Consider the following 22,577-nt stretch of genomic DNA (forward strand, 5'->3'; position numbering starts at 1 on the left):
GTACCATCCTCTTCTATGCGTCCCACTCTTTTCTTTTGTCTGAAGCAGAGATTTGTCTTCTTCCTTATTTTGGAGTCCCGCTCGGTGATTGATGGGAAGGTAAATAATAGTACAGGATTACATCAGCTCGGTTCGGATAAGATCAAATCAAAATGGTTTCCAAGAGGACAAAAAATGTGCATATTGCCACTCACTCTTGCCATCGGTACGGCATAGGTACCCCAATTATGCAGGCGGCAAAGTGCATAATGCCACTTGCCCCATTGAACCCAACCTCGTGTTACTTTTCATCTTAGTTCGTCTCGTATCGTTTTATCAGCTCGATGGAAACCAATGATATTGAGATTTGATAATAAGAATCCATACGATCAAAGGATCGAATCTCAAGGATGATGAATGAGGGTAAAGACGTAATCCACAGACAGAGGCAACGATAACGTAGCCTCAACGATCATGACGGAGGCGATGGTCGACGAGGAGAGATAAGCTCGTTTTTTAGAAATCAATGATATCGAGATTTGATAATATGAATTTCATCGATGGAAGGATCGAATCTCAGGATGATGGATGAGGGTAAAGATGTAATCCACGGACAAAGACAAGGATAACGGAGGCGATGATGGTCGACAAGAAAAGATAATCGCATTTTTTAGAAAGAAAAAAAAAATACTATTCAACAATAAACCAAAAATAAAACACTACCACATCAAAGTCATACTCGGAATCATTGCAAGCTCCGTCGTCGTCGTCGTCGTACGACCTAAAAATCTTCTCAGCCCCTAAAGTTCAGATTTCTCGAGTCTATCCCTTTCGTCGTTATCGCAGATCATAAGAAACAGCACCGCAAAGTTCCGGCGTCGCGAATATTCATAGGATGTCCATGTCGTCATCGCTTCCGAAATGGTTCCATTCGACATGCGGTTTTCTCCGACGAGATGTATTTAGGTAATAAGTTCACTCGACTGCTCACCACAGAACTCGCCGATGAATCGGTCGATTCATATGCAAAAGATGCACTCGATCATCTACGGCGTCGCCTTTAGAACAATCTGCGGGTAAGATTACAAGTGTTTGATTCGTTATTCGATGCTTGTGAACCCCACGACAAGCCACCGGTTTAATTCGGAAAGAACACCCTGTGTTCAGCTACAGTATCTTCTCCTTTCCATTTGGGTCATCAGCCATATAGTGCTGCTGCTATTTGTCACCTCTTGACTAGATTTGACACAAGATTTTTATTTATTTATTATTATTATTTTAAATTATAAGTCCTCGAGAAAATTATTATTGTTTTTATAATATTTAACTTTTACTTCAAAAATCATTACATATATATATGTGTATGTGATTTTCTCAGAAAATAATTCATATTTTGAATATTTTTCAATCAATATTTTATATTTTATTTTTTTAAATTGTATCCCCAATTTTTTTTTAAAAAATGCCTAACTATTTTGGTATATTATAATATTTGATCACCATAATAAAAATACTATAAATGATTTATATAAATTTCTAACCTCAATCAAATTAATTAGAAACCTAAAATATAATATTATAATGGTCTATGAGCAATAATGATCAAAGAGATATGATATGATGTCACATATAATATTTTTTTAATAATGTTTAATTTTTTAAATATATGAATAAAATAGTATAAATATTGTTAAAAATCATGAATAAATCAAATAAAAAATTATTATAATAAATAAATAAAAGAATAAAAATGACAAAAAAAGCATTTAAAGTATATTTTAAATATTTATTAATCAAGTCGCTCTATATACAGGCCAAACGGGGAGAATGTAGAAGTGGGTTGGTGCATCGACACGTGGCAGCCACTCGCATGGATACTGCACGTGCGCTCTTGCGCACCGTAAACATGTCCTTCCTCGTCATCTGGAACACGTGGCCCACACCGCGGACGTCGCTCGGTGGGCCCTTGTAGGTAGGCCCACGTGACGCCTGGAGGAAAAGGGCTCCCATTTGCCCGGCGACTTGGTTCCCGTGCGGCGGGCTGATGTGGCGTCCTGCAATGGGCGCGGACGAGATTCTCCTCGTGGCGACCAAAGCTGTTTCTTTGAAGGGATGAGATGTTGGTGCGAGGCGTTTAATCGGGGTCGTGTTGTATCAATCCTTCATCGTCGTATAAGATGAGTCGCAAAACAGCATTTTGTATGTATATTATGTGAAAAGATAATGGAGATCGCTAACGTCGCAATCTTCTCCCATGCGAGGAAGTCGCAAGCCATGACAGATGTCGGCTTCAACATCCAAGAAGTCCGCTTGGGAACGAAAGCCAAACCCCTCCTGTTTAATGGCAAAGGAACAAAATCAAACCCAATCATAATAATTGAAGCTTCATGTAGAGCGAGAAACCAGGAAGCCTTACTGCATGTAGGCCACTGGATCATGACCTACTCTACTTGGACTGCAACTCGCATGCTGTCCACCAGCCGTCGGGAGGAGAAAGAGAGAGAGAGAGAAGAGCATCTGGTACAGCCGTAGAATTGGCGTCATGTGGTGCTCATCGGCTGGACTGGAGTGGCGGAGTTAATCATAGGAGGACTGGCCCTGGGAACAGTCGACGCCCTATTCTCACTGGTGGCCCTGCGTGCGCTCCACACAGATCGATCATGGGAACTTGGTCTACGAGGGAGAAGAAGACGAGGAAGAGAGGGGGCCACAGCATGGTTTAGGGTTGGTGGATTCTTGGAGTGTGCAACCAGCAAGGAACGACGGCTTTGCTTCTGCGGCCTGTTGTTTTCGTAGACGCCAATACCTCCGGGACGGGAGGGCAGGGGATTCCTCGTGTTGGCGAGGTGCAATGCATGTGAGGGCTTCGCCTGTGCCCATCTTCGTTCTCTCTCTCTCTCTCTCTCTCTCTCTCTGCATGGCTTATTCATGGATGGCCACCCTATTGCCATGCTCCCGGTTTCTGCAAACAGCATAGCAGCACCCAGTTTGATACATGCTCCCAGTAAACCGTCCTGTTTACCATATACTTACTGTATTTAAAATCATTGGTACCTCTGGAATCTCCTCTTGAGGCGATCTGTGTGTATGGCAGTCTCTCATCTTCGCAGTCCTACATGAAATGAAATTAAATTGGTCTATTGGTGTCAACAACTTTAAGTCATGGTCTCAGGACTAATATGATTGGGTTCGGATCCGAATGAGCAAGGATCTTCCTGGACTACCCTTGAGGGCGTTGAGGTAGCCGACTACATTGGTCCGGTCTTGACGGGACAATCGTTTCTTCAGGGAGGAAACTCCTCACATGGGCGCGTGATGGGAGGCGCTCCTTTGTCCCTGCACATAGGTTGGGTCGGGAGAGCTCGACTCGACCCCTCCGATGATTCGATAGTCTTAGGGGTTTTTTTCTTCCCCCTCTCTCGTTCCGAATGCGAGGGTTTTTATAATGAAGATCATCGTTATTGATGTGCTCGCTCGTAGGGAGCAGGACCGTACTTGGGAAGACGTTTGACTCTGGCATTGGGGTTGCATGGAGGACCGGAGTCCTGCAAGATGGCGACGTCCTCGATCGGCATTTTGATTTGTCTCGACTCGACGTTGTCAGGTCAGATCGAGACAGACGACCCATGCGTCTCCTCGGTCCACGTGACCCAGGAGACATCACCCGAGAGTAGGCAACGTCAATTTGCGTCCCATCATTATTATTACTCGAGGCCCTCTTCGAATTATATTGATAACGGAGACGATTGGTCTTGTCCTGCGAGCAATCTGATCGATGCAATCTGATCGATCGATCGCGTTACGCTCCCCTTTTCCATCCGGTCTCGTCTTTTGAGACCTGCAGAATATGCCTTACTTGCGGTCACCTCAAAATTAACATTCTGTTAGTTTTATCCCAATATTATATGATTTAAAATATATATAATTTAGTGATAAGATCCCCCATCGATCCGACACATCAATCGGGTATCAACGCTGACTTAATACTGTTTTTGAGTTTCCAATCAATTCAACCTAATTGTCAAGACGTTAATCGCTTGATCATTTGATAGACCTCCTAATGATTGAATAATGTCCAGTAATACATAATGATCCCATAAATTGAGAGCCACTAACTCTTATTAATTATGGAGAACTAAATCCGAATTGAATTTGAACTCATGATATAATCATATTATGCGGTAAGAATTATATTATAATTTGTTGTTATAACAGTGTTAATTAATCGGGCGCACAACCTAATCCAAGAAGGTAAATAAGGTCCGTCCGCGTGGCTCGCCGTGGTCCGTCCTTCGTGGTTACCCCCGTGCCCCACCGTCCGTGTCGTCTACCTCCACGTGTCCTCTTCCGTTGCTCCCGGCTAAAAGTGCGCCTAGCCGCTCCCCCTCTATCACGTGCGAGGCCGTAGTCGCACGGGACGGCGTCACGAAATCTAACGGCGTCGCTATGGCTAGCATAAATGGAGGCCCTCGGGACGGAGGAGAGCCATTCGGCGACGCGAGTCATCCTACTATCCGGTGAACCGTACTCGGAATCGACGATGACATCTTCGATCCTAATCCGTACCACCTCGTTCCTCGGCTCGCCGAGGAGGTCTCTGGCCGACGGAATTCAAGACTCCGGCGCTGGGATCTCCTTCCTACGGCGGAGCCGGAGCGCCTCTCTCTCCCCGCGATCCATGTGCGCCGCCGCGCTTCACTCGGAAGCCGAGGAGGGGCGAGATGGGCACCTCCTCCGGCGAGTCAGATCGGAGGCCGATCTCGTCCGATCGAACCCCCTGACTCGGTCCCCGATTCCGGAAAGGGTGGTGGAGGAAGAGGAGGCGGATACGGAGGAGGTGAAGTGGTGCGATCTGGGAGTCCCGGTGCCGGGGAGACCGCCGGCGGCGTTGGTGGAGCAGGTGGAGTACTCCGGCGGGGGGATCGGCAAGGGAAAGCAGGTCGGCGGGGGGAGAGGCGGCGGCGATGAGAATGACAACAGAAAGATCGCGGACTACTACCAGCAGATGCTGCGGACCGATCCTTCGAACCCGCTGCTCTTGAGGAACTACGGACGATTCTTGCATGAGGTGAGTGAGAAATGAGAATGAAGCCAACTTGCTTACCTTGACGCCGTTTCCCCCATGGCGAATCTTGCACGGAGAGTAAGCATTCGACGATTCCTCTGTTCTTTCCTCTGCGAAGGTGGAAGGAGATGCAAAAGGTGCTGAAGAGTGCTACGGGCGGGCGATCCTGGCGAGCCCCGGCGACGGCGAGGTGCTGTCGCTCTACGGGACGCTGGTGTGGGAGACCCAGAGAGATGAGGAGAGGGCCGAAGTCTACTTCGAGCGCGCGGTGGAAGCCTCCCCCGATGACTGGTATGCTCCCTCCGCCCCGGCCCATGATCCTCCCCCCTCCCCCCCAAAGGGGACGAAAAAGGAGGGCTTGATCTGATGATGAGCGCGTATGTGTTTGCAGCTACGTGCTGGGGTCCTACGCGCATTTCCTGTGGGACGCCGAGGAGGAAGAGGAGGGGAGAAAGGAGGCGTCGTCACCGTTGGTGGAGGCGTTTTGATGCGTGCGGCTTGATCTGACCGAAGGATGTGCATAACTAATAATAATATAAATAAGATGATGTTATTGTGAGTAATGAGAGTAGAAAGAATAAGAAGACCGACCGCAATGGCATGCTATCGTGGTTGCTGCTGTTGTCTTCTCTCTTCTTTCGGCTTCTGTTGTATGCTTCTGCGGGGGATTGTGAAGTTGTAAACAGAGAAGTAGAGAGTTTAATGTCTGAGCATAATCTTCTGCTTGGAATTCCTTGTAAGAGTATCTTCTTTCATTGTACTTTTGTTGATGATCGATCGACCGATACCAACTCTTTTAAGTATTTTTATTTGATCTTTTGATTACTCAGGAAGTAACTCGATCATAAAGAAGACTTGAACAGCACAACATGAATGAAGTCGCTATTCCTGACTTCTTACATGTGAAGTTGAGAGAGAGAGAGAACAAATTCCAGAAGAAGACTTGTTTGTAGCACATGTGACCAACCATTTATATAAGAAGAGTAGTGAATACCTATAGCCTTGGCTTTCATATATGCATAAAGACTGATTGAAGGTTGAGAAGAGAAATGTTGATGGATCGAAAACTCATCCTTCGTGGCAATTCAAAAGGAGCACTAAATTTCTCACTCGACTTTTCTCGTGACTCTGCAAGCTTTTAAAGGTCAACCACACACGTGAATTATCGAGTCTTAAGTCATCGTCTAAGTTAGCACAACTACCTGATAACACGAGTTAATGCAGCAGACTCACCGGAAGCATATCAATCTTGCAAGCGTTGCATTGACCTCATAGGAGAAGAAGAAGAAGAACACGGAGAAGTCTAAAGATGACACCAAATTAAGCCTGCTCATGAAAAATCAAATCCATTGAAATATAAGAGTTACATTGAACTGAATGTATTTACATATCTTGTATCTGCTTCTTCAGATGTCAGCCACCTATTACAACAGAGGATTTGGTCAACGATGTAGAATACCTGCCATTTTTTCGGAAACAACGTGCGTGGCAAGAGTAGGAAGAATCAGCTGTAGCAGAAGCGATGAGCACGAGTAACTCCATAACCATTGTCAGCTTTAAGTTCTTTCCTAAGCATTCTCTACGGTATGATTTTTGCTTATCAGTGTGGGTGTCACTGAAACAATCCCTATAAGGAACAGTGTCGCTATTGCTTGGAAATCATAAAGGTCGGCCACGGATCTCAACTCCCCAAGAGCAATTCCAGCCTGATTTATACAAGAGAAGATCGATGGTGTCAAGAAGATCCCAAGAGGATGATTCCATACCCATTAAAGTGACGAAGGTAAAACCTCTCATAAAATCGTCTACTTCAGAATGCTAGTTAGAGGTAAGGAAGAACGATACCCTGACTGTCACGTAAGCAGCTGGGATGAGTCCAATGAAAGTTGCCATGAAGAATATGCGGTATGGCACATCCACTATGGGTGAAGCAACATTGATGAAAGTGTTTGGCAGTGTTGGCGTGACTCTGAGAAAGAGCATGTAGTTCAACAGCTTCTCTCTTCTTTGGGCAACCTGTAACAAATGTGATCGCTGCGTTAGCAGACTGTAAGCTTGGGCATAAAGAAACACGGTCAAGATGCAAGAAAAAATAGAGCTTCGAAATCTGGCATTGAATTCAACTGATTTCATTTTGTTGCATGGCACAATTGTGGTTAAATACATATAGATTTCCTGAACAATCAGGAAGAAGGCTTGAAAATATATGATAAAGATTCCCAAAAACTGTAGTTAAAACATTAGCAAAAAGTTTGGTTCTTGAATTGGCTACAAATTTGACTGCTCAATCCTTCTAATATGTTCCTGAAAACTTATGTTGAACAAAAGGTGAGCCACTTGCCTGTTCTTGGAAGTAACTCAGCTTGTCTGGCCACAAGGAGAAGACCAGGGGCTTCCCTATCAAATATGACAGGAAATAACATGAAGAGGCACCGGCTGTCGCGGCAAAAACAACTAAAGCTACACCTTGCAAAACTCCAAACAGGGATCCAGCAAGGAGGGACATAAAAATGGTCCCTGGAATCATGAAAGTCTGCATAAAGATGTAGACGGTACAGTAGCCAACCAAAACCTGTATGGTGTAGTCAGTTGTGTAACTCTCAAGATTATCCCTGTAAAAAAGACGGTTTCAAGTAATAGACTCAGAAGGTCTTTTACCAAATGGCATTAGGAGATATTATGAAATTATTTGCACACGAATAAAGTGACAAAAATTAGTCACTCCAAAAATACACATCTAAACCAAAAGATGCTCATAAGTCATATTTACGAAGTTAAGAAACTTGAAAGTTCTATAACTAAAGTGAATTACAATTATTGAAGGGATCAGCAACAATTCATGATCGATATTAACCGTAAAGAGATAAATTGAAAGCTAGAGCTCAGAAGTAACTGGATATGAAATGTTTAACCAAATGTGATAAAAAAAAGAACAAAAAGGACATGTAATTGAGTATGCTAAGAGATGACATTAATTTCCCAGAGTACTAACACAGAAGGAAGTTCATGCATCCGAGAAATTAATAAATTCATCGCAGCAGCTGTAAATTTACATGCTTGAAAATGACAGGAAGAGGATATACATTTTAAAGGTAAAAAAAATTCTCCATTCCAACTTAACATCAGACTTGGAATCCAACAAGAATACGTGGCACACATCAAGAACCACCCTGCTCTAGCTTCATACCCCTCTCCCACCGTGAATGGGGATGCATCCTCTGTTCATGAGCTAAGTCGTGAATAGAGTCGGGTGCCAAGCTATTTCTTGTGATCTTTCAAAAAATCATGATCCTAAGCAAGCATCTAAGATCTTAATCAATCGGTGGACGAGGACGATTTATCATCCTAATAGTAAGAGCATTTCGCTGTCCCTCATGTCCAGAAGCCTCGATTGGATGTTAGACAAAATTATTTGGCCGTCAATCTTGTCAACTGAAGTGTAAGTAAGACCCAAAGGCCATGCCTTGAACAAAAATATCTTTACCTTTACAAGAAAGGAATGCCGAGACAAAAGAAAGGAATGAGTAGGACAAAAGAAAGAAACTGCCTACATTTTAGATCAAAAGGAAAACTAGACAGTGAACACAGCTCGACAAGACGAAGAGATTGAGGCAACTGAGTGACTATAGAATTAAGATCCATGTTTCTTATCTTTCAAAGCTATCCAAACCAATAACTGGATTCGTACCTCTTAATTTATGCAATACACAACAGAAAAAAACAATCACAGATGAGAAGTCAGAGCATTGAATAGACAGAGATCATAGGGCTATTTGAAGCCAAAAACGAATCAATGGAGTTGATTTCAAGACATTCTTGCATATGAAAAGCCCCCAAAAATTGTATTTTGCCATCCCTATTCACCAGAATGAGTATCAACACAGAAAATCCCAAAAATTCCTCATATTACCAAACAGTTCATAAGATCACTGTTTGATACCCGAAGCAAATCCTAACATCAACCCAGGAACAGAATGCAGGACGACAGATTCAAGCACCACCCCCTAATTCATTGTTTCAAGAACATTCATCACAGAGAGATATACGGAACTTCCAACACCAAAAGCAACAGAGAAGGGGGCAGAGACTACCTCAAGTCCTGGATGTCCTCGAGCGTTCGAGGCAATTTGAGGAAGCTGTAGTCGGAGGCAGGCATCGAAAGGCACACGGCCACCAAGCCCATCCCGAAGCTCGCCACCACCCCAGCGGCCGCAGCCACCTCCCATCTCGACAGCGTCAACTTGGTGTCCCTCCCCATCTTCCTCTCCTATGAACGAAACAGCGTGAACGTGGATGCCCGCGAGGGGAATTGATGGGGGAGAACAGGGTGTGAAGGGAGGGGGAGAGAGAGAGAGAGAGAGAGAGAGGCAGAAAGAGGCTCAGATCAGATCGAAGAAACCCTAAATGCCCTCTCTTCCTTCTCTCCTTTCTTCTCGGCCGCCCCCGTCGTCTTCCCCTGCGTTATGAATCCTTTTAACGGCAGGCCGGTGGCTCGTTCGAAGACGCGAGGAAGACACACCTGTGCCGCAGGAACACCACATCTCATGATCGAACCACAACGCGGTTATCCGGAGGTGGGGCCCACCCAGCATTCACTAGGGTTACGTGTCGATTATTTACTTGGAGAGCGGGCCTCCTTATGCAGTGGTGGCTTGTACGCCATCCCAAGTATTGTATTATTTTGTCTTTTGTGAAGGAGACAAAGAAATTAAAGTTTTTTTCTTTTTTTTTGGGGGTTAACAAAAGGTATGTATTTGTTTATATTTTTATTGTATTATTTTGACTAAATAAAATGCTATCTATCTGATATATTTGTTCTTTCCAAATTACGAACTTTGATTTTGGTGAATTATTGTTTCCTAATGAATCCATGTCGATAGATTTCGTCGAGGTTGGCAACACGAGAATCCGAATCCAATATACAACATAGGTACAATTTAGACATCTATTACATTAACTTTTCTAACACCAATAAAGAATCCAAATCTATATTGATCGACAGAGAATTGAGTAGGAATGAATGATCCGCTTGCTGCTCCGACAAGATCTGAGTGTGCTCCGCTTGCCACTCCATTGTGCAGGCCCAGGAGTGGTATTAGGTGGCCCGTTGCCATCAAGCAGGCCACCTCCTGTTTTGCGAGTCATCTGTGCCAAGAGATCTTCCACAATGGTGAAGCCCATCTACGAATCGTAAAGCGAGTCATCTGTGCCATCTACGAATGGTGAAGATCTTCCGCAATAGGTCTTCCACAATGGTGAAGCCCATCCACGAATCGTAAAGCGAGTCATCTGTGCCAAGAGAAAGTTGGGAGACGTGGAGCGTATCAACGCCACTTGCGGCCCCATCCGAACGAGCAAGAGAGACCATGGGAAACGCCGGCTTTGTCGAGTTGCTACCTCGGAGATTCCAGTCTAACGTCGGGTATCCCGATAAGGGCTTATTTATCCATCTTTCTGTCTCCCAAACCAGACCAGGAAGAAGAAGAAGAAGAAGAAGAAGAAGAAGAAGAAGAAGAGCAATGAAGGGAACGTTGTGTCACGAGCTGGAGGTCGGCCTCCCTGCAGGCCAAGTCTGGGAGGTCTACGGCACGCTGCGGCTGGCTCAGCTGGTGGTGGAATTGGTTCCTAATGTCATCCAAAAGGTGGATATCGTCGAAGGAGATGGTGGCGTCGGTACGGTTCTGCACCTCACCTTCCCCACCGGTGAGTCCTCTTCATGCCCCCCCCCCCTCCCCTGCAATTTGGCAGCCAATTTCCACTCTTCTGGACTTACTGTTTGCTGTCAGGAACAAGTGGTGGTCCACAGTTCTACAAGGAGAAGTTTGTGAAGATTGACGACGAGAATCGATTGAAGGAAGCCATCGTGGTGGAAGGAGGATACCTGGAAATGGGGTTTCTGTCCTTTCTAGTTCGTTTCGAGATCATAGACAAGGAGGAGGGAGTCTCTTCCATCATCAAATCCACCATCGAGTACGAGGTTGACGAAGAGCACGCAGGTAATGCTTCTCTCGTCACCACCGCGGCGGTCGCGGCGATCGCTGAAGGTGTTTCTGGCTATCTCATGAAGGAGAAAAGTGGTGCTTCAAACTGAGGCCTGTATGGAATATAATTGCAATCATTTCTGAATCGTAATAAAGAGAAAAATAAAAGAGAAAATATTGGCAAGCAAATGGGGCATTCCGAGAATTGAACTCGGGACCTCTCGCACCCTAAGCGAGAATCATACCACTAGACCAAATGCCCGTCTATGATAATAAGGTGTGATTTAATTTATTTAAATAAATTATATAACCTTGCTATCAGTTCCAAAGCATCAGCATAATTGTATTGGTTTTGTTGGGGTGAGGGAAGGAGGGAAGTATTATGGAATTTGTTGTAGTCTCAAGTTTGTCCCAGACAAATTCGGGTCGTACCGATCGACGATTTCAAATCCTATAAAATTGTATTCCGGGTGTTACTAATAAATATTTCGAGCGTAGAATTCGAATGATTTGAAATAAAATTTTGAAGTATATTTAAGTATTTGAGAAATATACTCGGGAAGCCTTAGGATCATTACTCTTACGATCGATGTTGGTTGGTTACGAGGGATAGTTTTGCACTACTCTCGGATATGTAATAATTTTTTATAAAAAAAATTAAAAGAAATTATTGTTCTGATATGTAATGATTATTACTCAATGAAACGAACTTTATGTATTCTTGGTAAAAGGGAAGGCATTGCAACTAATGAATTAGAAATTTTTTCTATTACTTTTGTGTTTATAAGACCGTTTTTACTGCAGTTGCTAAGTATGCTTATTAAATTATTGCAAATTAATACTAAGATTTTTTTAATGATTTGTTTTCTTTAGTAAAGGACGAAAGAATAGTTTGTTTTATACTCGCTATATAGCTTCGTAGCTATAACCTTTACTATATATAAGAAATTGATTAGGATATTCGTATCATTCAAAATGATATTGTACGAATGGTATGTATTAGTTTAATAGTTAATAAAAACATAAATGAGCAGTATAACAGTTGAGGGGATGCATCAAGTGATACACTTTTATATGATCATTACCTACCTATATTGACTAGTAATAGTCTCAAAAGAAATCAATTAAAAACCAACATTGAATTGATTCTAATTGTTTTGACATTGGACACATTTAAATATCTCTTACATCTTCTAACACTCTTTTTCAAATGTTGAATCTCTCTTTCTCATTCAATTATTTTTTTCTTTCTCATGTATTTTCACTCTGTTCAATATTTACTCATCAACATCCGAAAAAAATAAATCCGCTATCTCTTCTTTACTTGAATATTTTTTATAAAATATAATAGAATACATATTTAATTATAGTTAAAATATTTTAATTTAAATGTTTCTCCTAATTTTTAATATATTTTTTGAAATCGTCAACACTTTCGACGTATCGTGTGTTATAAATGGCACGGTCAATCGGCACAAAATTATAGTCCTTACATGAAACGAATTTGAATGGATCCAATCTTCCATGAGTAATGCGGCAGTGTTACCAAGTCGAGATTAAGCATCGTGTTAATGTGGTTTAGCAGCAACAGTGAGTTGGGAATTCATCACGGGAAGAACATGGTGGTGAAGGAGCTCGCAGCCTTACGTTCTGCTTACACCACCCTTAGGTCACAGGGATGAGCAATCGTCACACAGTTGGAGGCCACCAAATACCATGAAATGGTGTCAATGATGCGACGAATTCGTCACCTCAGATCCACCTAAACCCACTGAAACCAGGCGAGATAAGAAAAGTGAGAGAGAAGAGACAACTGACGAGGAAAAGTAAAACTTGCTTGGGTGCATCCATCCATCCGCTGATCCTGATGTAGCACCGGACAAGACAGGGCCACAAGAAGCTTTTCTTCCTCATTTTCCTGTGATTCCAATGCCTTTGATCACCGGAGAAAGGGGCAGGCAAGGCTTCAGAATGCCAAAGGTTGGGCAGCTGTCACCTTCTCCCATGGAGACACATAAAAGGTGGCCACTGACTTGTGCTGCTCACTCTTTTGTTGTTGTTGTTGTTGTTGTTGTTGTGGGATTGAGATGGGACCTCAGAATGGTGTGGTCGATCGGTTGATGATATGAAATCCCTTTTTATTCCCATATGAGACTATGATTTGAGTCATATTCCACAAACTTTTCTTTGATGCACTCTCACCAACACATACGATGAGGTATTCCTTCTTTAGATTCAATAATAATCCATGAAATAATGCTACAAGTATAAACAAATAGGGATAATTAGATTTAGATATGAATTAAACTCTCGAAATGTTAAAAATCTTTGTAGGGATTCCTCCTAACGAAGAGTTCCTCTGGACTCGTGTGTTCGCTTCGACGAAAATAAACGATGAAAAGAGTAAATAAACTCAATCATTTCACATTAATAATTTGCTCGGTTTCGGTTGTGACATATTATGCCACTTTTTTATGATCATTTTTCAACAATGTTAATGTGAACTCAGGGAATTCTGAACAAGGAGTAAAAGAGTTTGTCTGCATTAACAAATGACTTCACATGATGATGCTTGAATCAGTTGTTCACCATTTGAACAGTGCTTTGGACTATGGGTACTGCAATTGTACAGTATTGTGGTTGGTAGATGAGGTTCTCAAACACACCCACCTGTTATGATTTGATAGATGAAGTCACACATGATTGTTATCAAGCTCTCAAGGATTGTGCCTCATGCTTATTTGTAATGTTACATGTAGGAGGAAGCTCAGGTTCTTTACTTTTGACATTGTTTCTGAGCTTATAATCCCTTCCTCTTTTCAGAAGCTACTGAGGACAAGTTTGATGATACATGCCAGCTTAGCCTACTCAATCGACATAAGCATCTTCATCTCTGGTTGGCCTGATCAGATATGTTCATGATTTGGAGATGACCAATGAGGGAATCTTCATTTGGATGTAGAACAACATCCTGTTTTGGGGGAGGAAGAGAACTTTTCAAACAATTAATCATTCATGCATGAATCATAATGATCAAGAACTTTAGATCTCCACATCCTCCAGCTTACTTTGGTTGGGAAGCAAAAGGCCATCCATTGAAAGACCAAAACCCAACACAAATGTATGAACATCATGCGAGATGAACTTTCAATTGGCTTCTGCAATGAGAGTGTGACTCTGCTCTCTGCACAACTTGTGCAGGACAGGAAGCTGTCTCAGCTCAAAACTATTTGAGCCTTGTTGTGCAGGAGATAGGACTCTTAGGGGTGACACAAGGACTAAGATTGGTAACCAAATCTTAGAAAAAGTAAGAAGAATGGAGACAACAAAAGCAGTTGATGCAGAGAGTCTCATCAGAAACCAAATAACTTTGAGCTTCTTCTTCAGGCTCCAGCAGCACCTGAGATCAGCATGGTGTTTGCCTTGCAGAAGTAAATGAAGTCAGTTCCTCTGTTCACATAACATGTATTTATTCTGTTTATAGCTTCTCTTCTATTGTTTCTTCACTGTCTTTTTCTCCTTTATCTCTGTCCACAGAGGTGGACAAAAGGTTAGCTAAAATGTCAGTGGCCAATTCAAGCCATACAAACCTAAAGAGAGGAGGGGGCTCAAAATCTTAGACCATCGATGCTGAGACCTTGAAAAAGTTACGGTACCCAAAAGTCTACAAGAGGGATAAATAAAAGCGACGTCTGAGCTATGAATCCTTCCAAAGTTAGGTCACAGTCAGGTAGAAGACAGTACACGTATGTGTCTCTGAGACTTGAGGGTGAGGTGGAGGAGCCATTGGATGTTGAAGGACCGTCTTCTCTAACATGATGCTGATCGCCTGAAACATGGGACTCGTGGGGTGACACCACCAAGGACGTTTGCTGACATATTTCTCTGATCAGTATTGTTCCTTCTCTCTGCTGCGATCACATCGTGAATTGAGTTGTGCAGGGTAATGATGAAGTGATGATATAACGTGATTAATGGCGATGGAAGCCGCTCCACCACTGTGAGAGAGAGAGAGAGAGAGAGAGAGAGGCCCACATATTGGTGCTACAGATGGCCTTGCTTTGCACCACTAAGGCCACCTTAGTGCTGCCAATTGGGTTGCTGAAGACTTCTCTTTGTAGCTTCGCGAAAACGAGGGCACTCCCACCAACTTAGTTGACTGTATGGAGTGGCCTCTCTCTCGTAGAAAAGAACAGGATGCAGAACATGGTAGAATGTCCCAACTCCAAGTAACCAGTTGCTGGTAGAGAGAATCCCAGATGGTTATTATCCCCTATATATATATATATATATATATATATAAGCTCACTTCAATGGTTATTGGCAGCTATAGAAGTGGAAGCTGAGGTACAACAGAGAGACAGAGAGAGAGAGAGAGAGAGAGAGAGAGAGAGAGAGAGATGGGTCGTCGAGGGCGAGCGCCCTGCTGCGATAAGGTGGGGCTGAACAAGGGTTCATGGTCGCTGGAAGAAGACATGAGACTGATAGCCTACATTGAGAAGCACGGGCACGGGAACTGGCGTGCTCTTCCCAAGCTTGCAGGTCTCCCCCTCCTTCCTGTTTGCCATGGATTCTTGACATCCTCTATCGAGTTCGAATCTTTGTATGCGTAGCAGAAAATTTGATAGCGTCTGTGATCTTTGAAAGGTTTGCTGCGATGCGGTAAGAGCTGCCGGTTGAGGTGGATCAACTATCTTCGGCCGGACATCAAGCGTGGGAACTTCACCAAGGAGGAAGAGGATGCCATAATCGAGCTTCACAGGCTGCTAGGCAACAAGTAAGCTCGCTGCTCGATGTCGACCATCATCTAATCCTAGTTTCTTGTTGGTGATGATACCATCGCATGCGTGCTGCTGCTCAGGTGGTCGAAAATTGCGTCCTGCCTACCGGGAAGAACCGACAACGAGATCAAGAACATGTGGAACACGCACTTGAAGAAGCGATTGGCGTCCCGAGAGCGGAAATCGCTGGCGACGCAGGAACCAGAAGACTCGCAGAGCTCGTCTTCTTCGAGCGCCTCCCGCTCTTGCTCCGATCACGGAGAGAGCAAGAGCGAGGAGGAGGGAAACGAGGACCCAAGTTTGTACTTCACCGATCTGTCCGTCGAAATGATCGAGGCTCCCATCGGGCCCGACATGGACATGTGGGGCGTGGCGGAGTACGACACTCACCAAGAAGAGGCGGCCGTGATCGTACCGGAATTCCTGAGCATGATGGAAGGTGGGGACTACAGCTCGCTCATTGTTAGCACAGGGGAGGAGGCCATGGAAGAGGAAGAGGAAGCCAAGGGAGAAGGCAAGAGCTCAGAGTGGGTGGAGTACTTGGAGAAGGAGCTCGGGTTGTGCGGAGCCAGCGAGGAGAACGACGGTATCAATCAAGAGAGCCTCATGAGGGATGCAGCCGAGCAGCAAACGGAGATGGAGGAGGAAGATCCAGTGTCCAGTTATTTCCACAAGGATCTGGTCTCCACCTGTCCCTTTGGATCCTGTTGACTGGAGAATGCCTCGATACACTACCTTAAGACTATGAGAGAGACAGAAAGCGTCTCAATGCATTTCCACATTGGGATCCTGTTGACTAGAGAATGCCTTCATACACTGTCTCAAGACTTTGAGAGAGAGTGTCTTATCGCATTGTCTTGAACTGGACTTACACATGCATGCAGTGATGTAAAAGTCCCAAACTAATGAACTAATTATGATTGTTACTGCAAAATGCTGTGGATTTCTTTGCTTGTTGATTCCAATTCTCTTTATTCAATAGCGATATTGCATCGATTTCCATCCAGTTTTTTATGATCATGAGACATTCCAGCAAAGGAAAATGGTGTCACAGTATGACAACCAGTCGAATTACCTTAGTCGTCTTCCTCCTGGAAGCGGAGGTGCTTCCCCTCAGGCGCAGGCAGGCCCTTCAGCACCAACGCGCTCGGCGAGACAGCGCTTCTTCTCGTCACTTCCTCTTCTCCTTGGATCTCGTCGTCACTGTTGTAAACGAATCTTGTGTGCTTTCCTGCGAATTCGTCACCCAGCATTGACATCTTCTTCATACCCTCGCACAAGTCGCCCAACAATTCTTCGTCCTCCGCCTCCTCCTCGTATTCTTCTTCGTCTTCGTCGTCGTCTTCAAACAGTTCGTCGTCGTCACCATCCGAGTGGGCACTCGCATTGGCCTGGATGGACCAGATGGAGGAGTTGTCGTCCTCAGGGGACTTCTCCTGGAAGCTGCTTACGCTGCCGGATTGGTACGCTGGCGACGAAGTGACGGTGGAGATGCCCGACATTTCTGATTTCTCGGGCGAGTCGAACGTCAATGCCCGGTTGATCACGCATTCTTGAGGACCGAGGGGATCCTGCGGATTGGAAGCCACCACGACCTGAACCAGTCGGAACCAGAACAGAAGCGAATTGGATGAGGACGGAGATTTCCGGACCAAGAAAAAGGGAGAATCTTGAAGGAAGTCTCACGATACCTTCCGATGATCTTCTTCGGAAAGAACGAAGGGTGTTGTGACCTCCATCGAGTCGTAGCCTTCTCCTCCTCCTGCCAAACAACTCAGACTGGGGATCTGCGGCGTGTTGGCTGGGGTCGGGGCGAGGATCTGCGCTGGATATATTGAAACGCCCAAGAGTGCAGGGAACAGACGCTGGCCGGAGGTGGGTCGGCCGACGAACTCCGCTTCTTCCTCGACCTTCTGCAGCAGCGTCCGCACCTGACCTCGCAGCACCTCCTCGCCCGACGCGGTGGTCCGCCCGGCCCGGCCCGGGTTCTTGGCCGCCGAGGACGAGGGTGTCTTCTCGACCGGGAGGCACCCGGTCGCGAGCCCCACGACGGGCGAGTCGTTGGTGATGTCGAGCAGCGCCGCGCGGGCCTCGCGATCCCCGCCGTTTCTTGATCTTGGATGCGACTCCTCCTGCTTGCTCTTCTCTGAGCCCAACAAAGCAAGCAAGCAGTCAAGCATATTAGTGGACATAACAGAAGCCAAGCATCCCAAACCGATGAAGTTCCACTCACGGGCATTGGCGGCGGCCGCGGCCTGCGACCTTGTGATCCTTCTCGCGGATGACGGGGTTTCCATTTCCAAGAACAATAACAGAGGAAGACGATGACACCGCCTGATGAACAGAGGAACAATCAAGCCTCCAAGCTCTTCTTGATGATCTTAGAGATCAAGAAGAGGGGAAGCAGAAACAGAAAGCGTGTGTGTGTTATTGGAGTGAAAGGTCTATCGGAAGAGGCTTTTAATAGATTTGAATCGGGAGGGCCGCAACGGTATTATGACCGTTGCAGGGGAAGGAAAGGATACCTTCGTTCCTTTCTTTACTCGTCCAGCACTAGCCGTTGCAGCGATGGGAAACGGCCGGGTCCAAATCATGGGCCGACCGGTCCGATCTGTCTCGTCCGGCCCGATCATGAGCCTATGCACATTCACGGCTACAATATATAGCTCAGGGGTGACAACAGTAATGGCAGACAGCTTCATCATCACCAACGAATGCTCATCTTTATTCGTATTTACTCGAAATACAACTCAACTTTATTGTGGTGTAATTTATATGATGTGACTCGAGAACCATACAGAAAGAATCAATGTGTCCTATCTAAACACTGTGGGGGGAAGACATATGGACAAGAAGATGTCATCTATTTCGATGGTTGATCGTCGACGGCACTTGGCTTCCGGCTCCGTCGCCGGGCCCTCCGGACCTCCTTCGGTGGAAACTTGTTGTCACCCCATTCCCCGAATCTGCTGTGCTCCGAGGAGACGTAGTCGCAGTCGGGGAAGGTGACATTGCCATATCGATGCTGGTCGTAGCAGAAGGAGTAGATCGTGTACCGCTCCCGGAACCGGCGCATGGCGGCACGCTTCCTTGGCGTCAGGAGGGCGTAGTCGGCGGACATGAGCTCCTCCACGGCCTCGGCGCACCGGTCGGCGGAGTCCACTTGCTGGATGGGGTCGACGCGGCAGCCGCGGAGGACGAGGTCAGAGAACTCGGACACGTACGGCGCGTACTTGTAGTTGATCTTGATCCGGCCATAGGAGGTGGCCCAGGAGGAGCCGTCCCAGATGGTGGCGTAGACCGACATCGGCTTCGACGGGAAGTCGCCGCCCATGGCGTCGCTCCGCACCACTTCTCTGATGGGGACGTCGTCGATGTAGAAGCTGCGTCAACCAAGGAATGGATGACTTGCATGCATGGTTAAGGGCATTCTGGGTAAGGGGAAGAGGCGGATGTTGCGTACATGATGTAGTCGGGGGTCCACAAGATGGAGTAGCGGTGAGGCTCCTCGGTGGGGTCGAAGGGGACGAGGTAGCGCTCCTCCCGGCCGCGGGTGGTGCTGCCATTGCCGTAGACATTGGTTTGGATCCTCCAGTCTTTCCCTCTCACGTTGCCCAAGAACTCAAAGTCCAGCTCGTCGTGCGTGTCGGGAAATACGTCGCCATTGGATGTCTGCGTTCGTTCAACGAGGAGCACAAAACAAACATGCAGCATCAGAACCAACCCAGCGGGCAGATGATTAAGCCATGCATGCATCCGTTGACTACAAGGAGACGGTGTTTGGTTCCAAGCTAAGCTAACAAAGTCATGTGCCTCCTCTACTCTTATCACCTCCTTTTGATGCATGCACCTTTACTTAAGCATGTATTCTATTCCAGTTATAGGGTTCTTGAAGTAGTTGACTTGGAGTTCAATCGAACTATATATAAATGTGGATTGGATTTGAAGTCATCCATCATCATTTCAGCATCGTTAATAATATCTCTCGATTCACAGAGAAAGATCAAAGAATCGTAGAGAAATATGCGATTTGCATTTGTATGCTACGAAAATAAGAGATGATTCAGAGGAATTCTGCAAAAGAAAAGCGATGGCAGGTAAAACAAACAAAACAACCAAAGAAGAAGAAGAAGAAGAATTGGATGCCGATGACCCACATAGAAGGCGACGACGACGCCAGCCGTGTAATCCTTGGGCAGCTTAATGGAGGCGCTGAAGAATCCATGCTCGTAAAGGTCCGAAGAGATAAAGCCGGAGCCTGAGAACCACATGCACCACTTGGTTACGCACTCACCACGTAAAAGAAAGAAGACAACGAAGGTGGCGACAAGGACGTCCCGTCCCCTACCGGAGTAACGGTTGAGGGTGAGACGAACGCTGCGGTCATCGGCAGAGCGGATGAGGTTGTCGTTGCCGAAGAGATGGGAGAAGCCCTCGCCGAAGGTTAACGTCGGCACATCAAAGGCTTCTGTCGCCGTCACGAGACCCAGCAGGAAGAAGAGCACCATCGACGAGGCACCTGTAAGAGTCGCCGCCATGACGTTGTCCGCTAGCTTCCTCTCTCTTCACTCTATCGTCCTCAATTTCTGCTTCTCTTCTTCTTCTTCTTCTTCTTCTTCTTCTTCTTCTTCTTCTTCACATATAAGGGGAGAAAGAAATCATTGAATGGAAGGTGAAAGAGAGCCAGGGATGGGGCCAGTCGCTTGGCCACCAAATGTTTGTTTGGGTCATTGTGTGTGTGCCACCGCCACAAGCACATCCTCTTGTCTTAACCTTGGATGCCAATCGTTTCAAGCCACCCATGAGGTGTTTGATATTGTTCCCAGAGCATCTTCCCGGGCTTGTGAATGATTAGGCCACGCATGGCTGTGGTTGGGTTGGTTGAGCCACTTGTTGATGCATGGAGATAAGAAACACCCCAGAAAAGCACTTCATTGCGTGTGAGGAAAGTGACAGCAACCTACTACACCGTGAATCCTTTTGGCTCGACCATTGCATCACGCCACCTCGATCAATGGCGGTGGCTCGGCCAGCCAAGGATGAGCAGGGTGGGTGTCGATGAACATGATCCAGGTGGCTTGTCAACGAAGAAAGAGAACCTTCTTCCTCCAACTCCGAGTCTGACACCAGCGACAGCAGGCGTACTTCGCTTCCCCTTGTTGATATCAGGTGGCTCATCATTGCCATGGCTATTACAACACGAAGATGTAATCTTTGACGCAGAAAAAGGATGAACAAGAAAAAGGAAAATAAATGAATATTTTAGACGCCTATCAACCACCGCCACCACCGAATTCCGTGAAGCAGCGGTGGGGACGCGAACTTACTTTGCCAAAAGGAAACCTTTCCTTTGTGCTCGTCTTCAACGCATGGGAATGGGATGAGAGCATGAAATCTAAATAAACATGATATATGATAGAGAAAGCAGGGCGACGCTGACCTTTCGAGTTGACCCAACTGGCACGTAACGCGTCATCCGCTGACGGGAAGAGACGCCGATGGGGTTTGAGTGGCTGTCACTTCGGTCACACGCGGACGTCCTACCGACCGAGACCGAGAGAGCGCAAATGACACTGCTTCGTTGAAGACAAATTATTATTATTATTTTTAGTGTAGTACATACACAAATAGGAGCTGTCCACATGGAAGAGAAGGATGAGGAAGGAAGAACATTGGAATACGACGTAGAGGGAGCTTTCTTAGGCCTGTCAAATACCAAGGGATGCTTCTCTTTGGTTACTTGCTTTTTCTTCGTGAAGATGGGATGGGAAGAACAGTGGCTGTGGTGGAGGCTTTGATTAAGAACTAATGTGTTATTCCTCGATTGATTGCCTTTATGGTCAACTTTTTTAGTATACATACAGTGATTGGCTGACAATTACATGACAGTTTCCTATATATATATATATATAGAGAGAGAGAGAGAGAGTGGGTGAGAGAGAAGCAAAGCACAAAAGAAAGCAACACACACCAAAGTGCGCAACATCTCACGCTCGCCACCATGAAAAGGTTGATGGAAATAACAAATTATGTTCGATGTAGGATATCATTATTTCTTTCTACCAAAACAATATCATTTATAACAAAAGAGCTAATAAAAGTAAGAATTCCTAACAAAAAATAAAAATAAAACAGATGTAATAAATATTAAATTATGGAGAGTATTGTACCAAAATTCTTCAGAAAAGCTATGATGAAATATTTCTCCAATTTGTCTTTATCTAATAATCGTTGTCCATAAGGTCTCTATATAATTGTGGGTTTTAAGAACAACAATTATATGTAAGAGTTAAAATGACATGTATTACAATTGCAATAATTTTTTTTTTATTTTTTATCACAGTTAGGTGCAATTGAAACCCTTGTAGTGCAAAATATATTTATACGCAAAATATATATACTCGAGTTTCTTTTATCTTTTTTTTCTATCAAATCAAAGGGATCTCTTAATGGTGCCATTCTTTATATACCTATAAAATTATAGGTTATATATAGGGGACATTATATCCAAAGTTGATGAAATAAAAAAATAATAAATTTAAACATAAAGTGTAACTTGAGTATAACTCAAGTGTAACCCTAACGTAATACAAGTGTAAATAGGGGAATTATCCCTATATCTATCTAAACTTCTCATGACATAATCCTAACATATTTATTATCATTTTATATGATTATTCTTAATTTTTGAGTTATTAATTATCGAAATATGAGATTCCTACATTGAATTTGTAATACAGTATAAACCAAGTGTAATTTGAAGGTAACTCA

General features: G+C 44.9%; 6 protein-coding genes and 1 non-coding gene across 8 annotated transcripts; 3 read left to right on the top strand and 4 right to left on the bottom strand.

Moving 5' to 3' along the window:
* The first annotated feature begins 4,423 nt into the window (after window positions 1-4,423).
* Window positions 4,424-5,847, top strand: LOC135611119 (uncharacterized). Its single transcript, XM_065106448.1, has 3 exons — window positions 4,424-5,047; window positions 5,163-5,335; window positions 5,436-5,847. Exons 1-3 carry the CDS (start codon window positions 4,439-4,441, stop codon window positions 5,530-5,532), a joined length of 879 nt encoding a protein of 292 aa, XP_064962520.1. The 5' UTR covers window positions 4,424-4,438; the 3' UTR covers window positions 5,533-5,847.
* A 412-nt stretch (window positions 5,848-6,259) lies between these two features.
* LOC135611120 (uncharacterized membrane protein At4g09580-like) lies at window positions 6,260-9,535 on the bottom strand. 2 transcript variants are annotated; one of them, XR_010486439.1, is made up of 5 exons: window positions 9,136-9,535; window positions 7,386-7,656; window positions 6,890-7,060; window positions 6,504-6,750; window positions 6,260-6,370 (listed from the first exon to the last, which is right to left on the bottom strand). XR_010486439.1 is itself a non-coding variant. In XM_065106450.1 (4 exons), exons 1-4 carry the CDS (start codon window positions 9,300-9,302, stop codon window positions 6,613-6,615), a joined length of 747 nt encoding a protein of 248 aa, XP_064962522.1. In that variant the 5' UTR covers window positions 9,303-9,535; the 3' UTR covers window positions 6,378-6,612. The 2 variants fall into 2 exon arrangements, 1 of the variants encoding a protein (XP_064962522.1); XM_065106450.1 differs by lacking the exon at window positions 6,260-6,370 and having other exon boundaries at window positions 6,378-6,750.
* Window positions 9,536-10,463: 928 nt separating this feature from the next.
* On the top strand, window positions 10,464-11,214 carry LOC135611121 (norbelladine synthase-like). The gene is made up of 2 exons (XM_065106451.1): window positions 10,464-10,747; window positions 10,831-11,214. Exons 1-2 carry the CDS (start codon window positions 10,564-10,566, stop codon window positions 11,133-11,135), a joined length of 489 nt encoding a protein of 162 aa, XP_064962523.1. The 5' UTR covers window positions 10,464-10,563; the 3' UTR covers window positions 11,136-11,214.
* Window position 11,215: 1 nt separating this feature from the next.
* Window positions 11,216-11,287, bottom strand: TRNAP-AGG (transfer RNA proline (anticodon AGG)). The gene has a single exon. It is a non-coding gene; the product is annotated as a tRNA-Pro (tRNA).
* Window positions 11,288-15,208: 3,921 nt separating this feature from the next.
* LOC135611122 (myb-related protein Zm1-like) lies at window positions 15,209-16,740 on the top strand. The gene is made up of 3 exons (XM_065106452.1): window positions 15,209-15,567; window positions 15,673-15,802; window positions 15,887-16,740. Exons 1-3 carry the CDS (start codon window positions 15,426-15,428, stop codon window positions 16,515-16,517), a joined length of 903 nt encoding a protein of 300 aa, XP_064962524.1. The 5' UTR covers window positions 15,209-15,425; the 3' UTR covers window positions 16,518-16,740.
* Window positions 16,733-18,247, bottom strand: LOC103982580 (uncharacterized). The gene is made up of 3 exons (XM_009399548.3): window positions 18,040-18,247; window positions 17,498-17,952; window positions 16,733-17,401 (listed from the first exon to the last, which is right to left on the bottom strand). Exons 1-3 carry the CDS (start codon window positions 18,101-18,103, stop codon window positions 16,883-16,885), a joined length of 1,038 nt encoding a protein of 345 aa, XP_009397823.2. The 5' UTR covers window positions 18,104-18,247; the 3' UTR covers window positions 16,733-16,882.
* Window positions 18,248-18,507: 260 nt separating this feature from the next.
* LOC103982579 (probable xyloglucan endotransglucosylase/hydrolase protein 30) lies at window positions 18,508-20,916 on the bottom strand. Its single transcript, XM_009399547.3, has 4 exons — window positions 20,155-20,916; window positions 19,964-20,064; window positions 19,270-19,478; window positions 18,508-19,189 (listed from the first exon to the last, which is right to left on the bottom strand). Exons 1-4 carry the CDS (start codon window positions 20,342-20,344, stop codon window positions 18,670-18,672), a joined length of 1,020 nt encoding a protein of 339 aa, XP_009397822.2. The 5' UTR covers window positions 20,345-20,916; the 3' UTR covers window positions 18,508-18,669.
* Window positions 20,917-22,577: the final 1,661 nt, after the last annotated feature.

The sequence above is a fragment of the Musa acuminata genome, chromosome BXJ2-4 (genome assembly GCF_036884655.1).
Source record: "Musa acuminata AAA Group cultivar baxijiao chromosome BXJ2-4, Cavendish_Baxijiao_AAA, whole genome shotgun sequence".
Classification (NCBI taxonomy): domain Eukaryota; kingdom Viridiplantae; phylum Streptophyta; class Magnoliopsida; order Zingiberales; family Musaceae; genus Musa; species Musa acuminata.

What these genes read in the sequence shown, in the direction of transcription:
- LOC135611119 (XM_065106448.1), top strand. Translation starts at nt 4,439, where the DNA reads ATGGAGGCCCTCGGGACGGAGGAGAGCCATTCGGCGACGCGAGTCATC. An exon ending in ACGGACGATTCTTGCATGAG is followed by an intron (nt 5,048 to 5,162) that starts GTGAGTGAGAAA and finishes TCCTCTGCGAAG; the next exon opens with GTGGAAGGAGATGCAAAAGG. An exon ending in GAAGCCTCCCCCGATGACTG is followed by an intron (nt 5,336 to 5,435) that starts GTATGCTCCCTC and finishes ATGTGTTTGCAG; the next exon opens with CTACGTGCTGGGGTCCTACG.
- LOC135611120 (XM_065106450.1), bottom strand. Translation starts at nt 9,302, where the DNA reads ATGGGGAGGGACACCAAGTTGACGCTGTCGAGATGGGAGGTGGCTGCG. An exon ending in GAGGACATCCAGGACTTGAG is followed by an intron (nt 7,657 to 9,135) that starts GTAGTCTCTGCC and finishes TCTTTTTTACAG; the next exon opens with GGATAATCTTGAGAGTTACA. An exon ending in TGAGTTACTTCCAAGAACAG is followed by an intron (nt 7,061 to 7,385) that starts GCAAGTGGCTCA and finishes CATTTGTTACAG; the next exon opens with GTTGCCCAAAGAAGAGAGAA.
- LOC135611121 (XM_065106451.1), top strand. Translation starts at nt 10,564, where the DNA reads ATGAAGGGAACGTTGTGTCACGAGCTGGAGGTCGGCCTCCCTGCAGGC. An exon ending in GCACCTCACCTTCCCCACCG is followed by an intron (nt 10,748 to 10,830) that starts GTGAGTCCTCTT and finishes GTTTGCTGTCAG; the next exon opens with GAACAAGTGGTGGTCCACAG.
- LOC135611122 (XM_065106452.1), top strand. Translation starts at nt 15,426, where the DNA reads ATGGGTCGTCGAGGGCGAGCGCCCTGCTGCGATAAGGTGGGGCTGAAC. An exon ending in TGCTCTTCCCAAGCTTGCAG is followed by an intron (nt 15,568 to 15,672) that starts GTCTCCCCCTCC and finishes GATCTTTGAAAG; the next exon opens with GTTTGCTGCGATGCGGTAAG. An exon ending in CACAGGCTGCTAGGCAACAA is followed by an intron (nt 15,803 to 15,886) that starts GTAAGCTCGCTG and finishes GCTGCTGCTCAG; the next exon opens with GTGGTCGAAAATTGCGTCCT.
- LOC103982580 (XM_009399548.3), bottom strand. Translation starts at nt 18,103, where the DNA reads ATGGAAACCCCGTCATCCGCGAGAAGGATCACAAGGTCGCAGGCCGCG. An exon ending in CGCGGCCGCCGCCAATGCCC is followed by an intron (nt 17,953 to 18,039) that starts GTGAGTGGAACT and finishes TGTTGGGCTCAG; the next exon opens with AGAAGAGCAAGCAGGAGGAG. An exon ending in CCGAAGAAGATCATCGGAAG is followed by an intron (nt 17,402 to 17,497) that starts GTATCGTGAGAC and finishes CGACTGGTTCAG; the next exon opens with GTCGTGGTGGCTTCCAATCC.
- LOC103982579 (XM_009399547.3), bottom strand. Translation starts at nt 20,344, where the DNA reads ATGGCGGCGACTCTTACAGGTGCCTCGTCGATGGTGCTCTTCTTCCTG. An exon ending in CACCCTCAACCGTTACTCCG is followed by an intron (nt 20,065 to 20,154) that starts GTAGGGGACGGG and finishes TGTGGTTCTCAG; the next exon opens with GCTCCGGCTTTATCTCTTCG. An exon ending in GCGTCGTCGTCGCCTTCTAT is followed by an intron (nt 19,479 to 19,963) that starts GTGGGTCATCGG and finishes GAACGAACGCAG; the next exon opens with ACATCCAATGGCGACGTATT.